The following is a 4,369-nucleotide window of genomic DNA, read 5'->3' on the forward strand; positions in this document are numbered from 1 at the left end:
TAGGCATCAGAGCTAACAGGGGTCGAGGAAGTTTACCCAGCTTGTGGTCTCACCTCTAGTGCAGATAAGGACTTTGGCTTGGAAGACCCTGCACGGGTCTGATAAAGCTCTTGGGGCACCAGTGCTTTGTGGGATCATTAGAACCAAGAGAGGAAGCTGTTCCCCAGCAGCCCCTTCCAAAAAGCTGGGGCACTGCCCAGCTTCAGAAGTAGACCCTCTAGCGATGGCTGCCATATCCTAACCCATTAATAACCAGTTGCCTGCAGATTTATCTTTTTTGTCAGTTCCTTCTGTCTGTCTCTCTTTTTCTTTGTCTTCTTGTCTTAGGATGGTTGAAGATGTGATGTCTGTGTGTTCTCTGTTGTAAGTAAATTTAATGCAATCTGCCTCTTATGCCCAATGTGCTTGTTTTTCTGCCTTTTGTTTCTGCTTCCAAGCTCTTTTTAATTTCCCCTCTATGGCTGCTACTGATGTATTTCTGTGGTGGGCCTGGGAATGATGTGGCATGGGGCTCCCCAGTAGCCAAGGTTACTTTTCTGTTTCATAGTGATTCGCCTAAGAGACTGCTTGGCTGTGAAAATGTGACCATCCAGCATCTGCCTGCTTGTCAGGAATGGAACTTTTTTCCCTCCCTTGCATATTGGATGTCTTCATCTGAAATCATAAAAATTTTTTTTTAAACAACTCTTCATTGCATTCTTTCATTTTAAATTGGGCTAGTGGGCGATTGCTTTCAACACTCCTGTGACTTCGCATTAAAATAAACTGCCGGTCTAACCACAGGCAGTGACGGCCATGGCTTTTCCTGCTAACATGTAAAGCAGAAATGTTTGGGCCGTTCCAAATTGAGGCCTGCAGAGCACCCTGAAAAGCAGGGTCAGCGCAGAGTGGAGCACACGGCTGAGAGCCATCGCCAGGCTGCCCCGGGCCTGCATCCTCAGTCACCCAGGACCTGGCTGGGTATTGGCATGCCTCATCTGTCATCTGTGGGTCACCCTGCCACCTGTCAGTAGAAACAGAGCTGACCATTTCTGTGCCTCTGCTGCTTTGCCTCCCCTGGCCAGGAGGGATCTGTGGGCAGCTCTGGGGAGTCCATGGGCGTACACCTTCTCCCTGTCCTTACAAGGGAAGCTGGCCTCGTCCCAGGTGGCCAGCAGTCCCAGGATAGGGTGGAGTCTGTCAGGCTCTCTTCTGCCCAAGGGATTTCTTCAGTCTTTTTGAGCCACTCAGCAACTATAAACTATATGGTTATATATTTATATGCATGAATAAATATATGCTTCAAGCTGTGGTTGTACTGTTTTAATGGCAAATGTTATCAATGCTGTAAATAGCCATTTATAGTATTTTTTTTCATGATTAAATGCCATTGTTGGAGTGATTTGAGAGAACACAAGGAAGGAACTTGAATGCCAAATTGCTCTGCCCACCCAGTTAATGTCGAAGGGGAGGGGGTGGGATCTAAGGAGAGGGACCACCCCTCAGAGCCTTTACTTTACTGGTAGTGGGGCCATACCAGGGAGGGGCTGGGGACAGGGGGCAGGGGCCAGTCTGCAGGGTGGAAAAAGACCCCATTCTGACGTCTGCACGATGGATTGAGTGGAACTGCTCAGGCTACAGTCACCCCTTCCTCCTGGGATCTGCTTCCTTGAGCCTTCAGGAGTCTAATCTGGTGTTTCGTTTGCCTCACAGCCCCCCATTCATATGAAGGAGAAAGAAAGGGAGAAAAGAGCTGCGAGTCTTGTCTGTTCACCATGGTTAGGAAAAGACATAAAAGAATCACCTCTCCCAGCCCCACCTTTAGTCAGGATTCCACCTAGACGCCTTCAGAGCACGGGAATCCATTGAGCTCAAAGATCCTGTGATCGGGAGGATTCAGCAGGTTCTCCCTGAGGACCCTGAACTTTCTATTTCTCTGTGGACCCCTTCAGTTGTTTGTTAAGTGAGGTGTTGCCTTGCCCGTCTGTAAATTGGTGTCCTGATCCTAGAGCCCCTCCCCCAACCTTATTTGGGTTGACATTCCTGGAAGACTCCAGATAAATTAATCTGCTCACCAAAAATTTGCTTCATAAAATAAAAACATTTAGTTAAATTTATCTTCATTTTCTGGGTCAGTTCTCCAAAATGGCATCTCTTTAAAGATTTCCGGATTGATGGATCTTTCCCTTGGGGGCAAAAATAACAGCTGTTAAAAAGTGAGAATGGGTAGTGGCCGTCTTCTCGCTGGTGCTGGAGTGGCGGCGGTGGGAGGGTGGCCTGGGCCAGATGGCTCCGCAGAGGCAGTAGCTTTGGTCCGCTCTGTACTGCTCTGGAGTGTCCCGTTCCTCTGCTTGTTGTGTTTACATTTTCCATTTTGTTTCCAGTGACACATTTAGGGTGAAAAAGTCGCCAAAACGGTCTCCTCTCTCTGATCCACCTTCCCAGGTACAGTGTTCTTTGATCATGACGGTTTTATGTGCCCCCCCGCCGATGGTTTTCCTTTCTTGTTGACAAAGCTTTGCTTTCCACTCATCCCGGGCATGCTTCCAAGATCATGTTTCCAAGACCCTCTTCTTGCCTCCTATGTGGAGGGTCCCTCGCATTTGCAAGACGTGTTGATCTCTTCACTTTGCGGAAGATCATAGTGTGTCCTGAGAGTGGGAAGACATTCAGTAAAAATGTTAGTTGGGCTCTAGAGGACCCGTTCTCCATTCAGGCCAGTTCATCTGCTGTGAACTTCTAGTACTGTCGAGTGGAGAAAGACTCTTGAGATGAATGAATACGCAGTGAGAAGGTAAAAAAAAAAACTCAGCATGAGTCAGGAGCACTGCATTGTGCAGCTAAATTGGAGTGGGAAGAAAAGGGAACTCCACCCCAAAGAAGTGGGGCTTGGGTTCTTTCTTTATTAGAGTCCCTCTCACCAGTTCCTCCATTAGATGTATTCCATTTCTTCTACGCTGTTTCCAGACCAAGAAAGATTATCCTCAAGCCTGTCAGTCATACATCTAGGGCTAATTTCTGGGTCATAGAACAAGCAAACCTCCCACCCCTCCAAGTCTGAGCCAGCAAAGCCCCAGCCTGCAGACCCTGGCCAGGGTGGGGGCAGTGGAGGGAAGCACTCAGCCCTGGGGATGGGGGCAGGTCCTCACTGAAGCTCCACCCTGACCTATTCCACGTCACACTCTCCAATGGAAATGGAGATATGATCCCCCTTTTCTGCCTCCAGTGACTAGTGTGATGAGTGTCAGGTGACTCTGGTGATATTGATGTGCAGGCCCGAAGCCCTGTCTGAGCATCGCACAGTAATCGGTCATAAAACTAGCAGGAATGCTCAAGTAACTAAGATATAAAATCCTGATTTAAAAAAAAAAAAAATCATGGTTACTCCCTGAAACAAACCATCACAAAAGGAGATTCATAGAGGGAAGAATCTGTATGTCCATCTCCTTCCTTAATGGACTATTTGGAGCAGAGTTGGAGAAGAGCGTGCGGAGGATCGTGACCAGGACCTGTCCTGACTTACGGGGCCCCAGAACTGTGGGTGGAAGCAGTTTCTGACCAAGAGTCTGATGAGACAAGAAACTGCTTCTCTTCTCTTTGCAGGACTCCACCCCAGCTGCTACACCAGAAACGCCACCGGTGATCTCTGCAGTGGTCCACGCCACAGATGAGGAAAAGCTGGCGGTCACCAACCAGAAGTGGACATGCATGACGGTGGACCTGGAGGCTGACAAGCAGGACTACCCGCAGCCCTCGGACCTGTCCACCTTTGTAAACGAGACCAAATTCAGTTCCCCCACTGAGGGTAAGCAACCCTGTGGCCAGCCGGACCCCAACTCTGCCTCGGAGAATACTGGCCCTAGGGAGCCCGAGGCCAGGAGAGAAACTTCTCAGCCAGGTAACCATGGGATCATTATGTGAGAGCATCTGGACATCTCCTGCTGCACTCGAAGCTCAGGCTGCATTTGAAAACAGCCTGAGACTTGAAACCAGCTGTCCCTTGACCCATGACTCCTGCTAAGAGCTGGCACGGTGCCCTCTGATTCCACCTCAGGACTTATCAAGCGGGTCCTGAGCACCCACTTGAGCTTTGCCTGTGGCTTACGTCCCCTCTGTGATTTTGATAAACAGCTCCAAGGGAGTGTCATTCAAGTCAAACTCTCAGTGTAGGTCACTGACCTGGAGTCGCTGGGTGCCACCATTATTCCCAGGTCCCATACGGTGTTCAGACACTATGGCCACACCTTTTAATCAAACCTCAAACCAGAGACTCACCCTAGGCTTGCTAAGAGGACCGATTCCCTCCTTAGAAATGGGCTCCACACACTGCTTATTCCATTAATATCCTCCTTCCTTCTGTGTGTATTCAGTTTCAGTGTTCTTTTTTTTT

General features: G+C 49.0%; 1 protein-coding gene across 26 annotated transcripts in view; it reads left to right on the plus strand.

Annotated features, from left to right (window-relative positions):
• Positions 1-4,369, plus strand: part of TACC2 (transforming acidic coiled-coil containing protein 2) — a 259,898-nt gene that overhangs the window by 212,517 nt on the left and 43,012 nt on the right. For 11 of the 26 annotated variants that reach the window (XM_037731397.1, XM_017508602.2, XM_037731391.1 and 8 more), the window contains 2 exons: positions 2,364-2,424; positions 3,583-3,877. In XM_037731397.1, coding sequence (XP_037587325.1) covers positions 2,364-2,424; positions 3,583-3,877 — 356 coding nt within the window. Of the gene's footprint in view, positions 1-327; positions 364-2,363; positions 2,425-3,582; positions 3,878-4,369 lie in introns of all 26 variants that reach the window. The other 15 variants (XM_017508626.2, XM_017508609.2, XM_017508611.2 and 12 more) reach the window with 3 other exon arrangements.

Source organism: Cebus imitator, unplaced genomic scaffold, assembly GCF_001604975.1.
Source record: "Cebus imitator isolate Cc_AM_T3 unplaced genomic scaffold, Cebus_imitator-1.0 Scaffold396, whole genome shotgun sequence".
Classification (NCBI taxonomy): Eukaryota; Metazoa; Chordata; class Mammalia; order Primates; family Cebidae; genus Cebus; species Cebus imitator.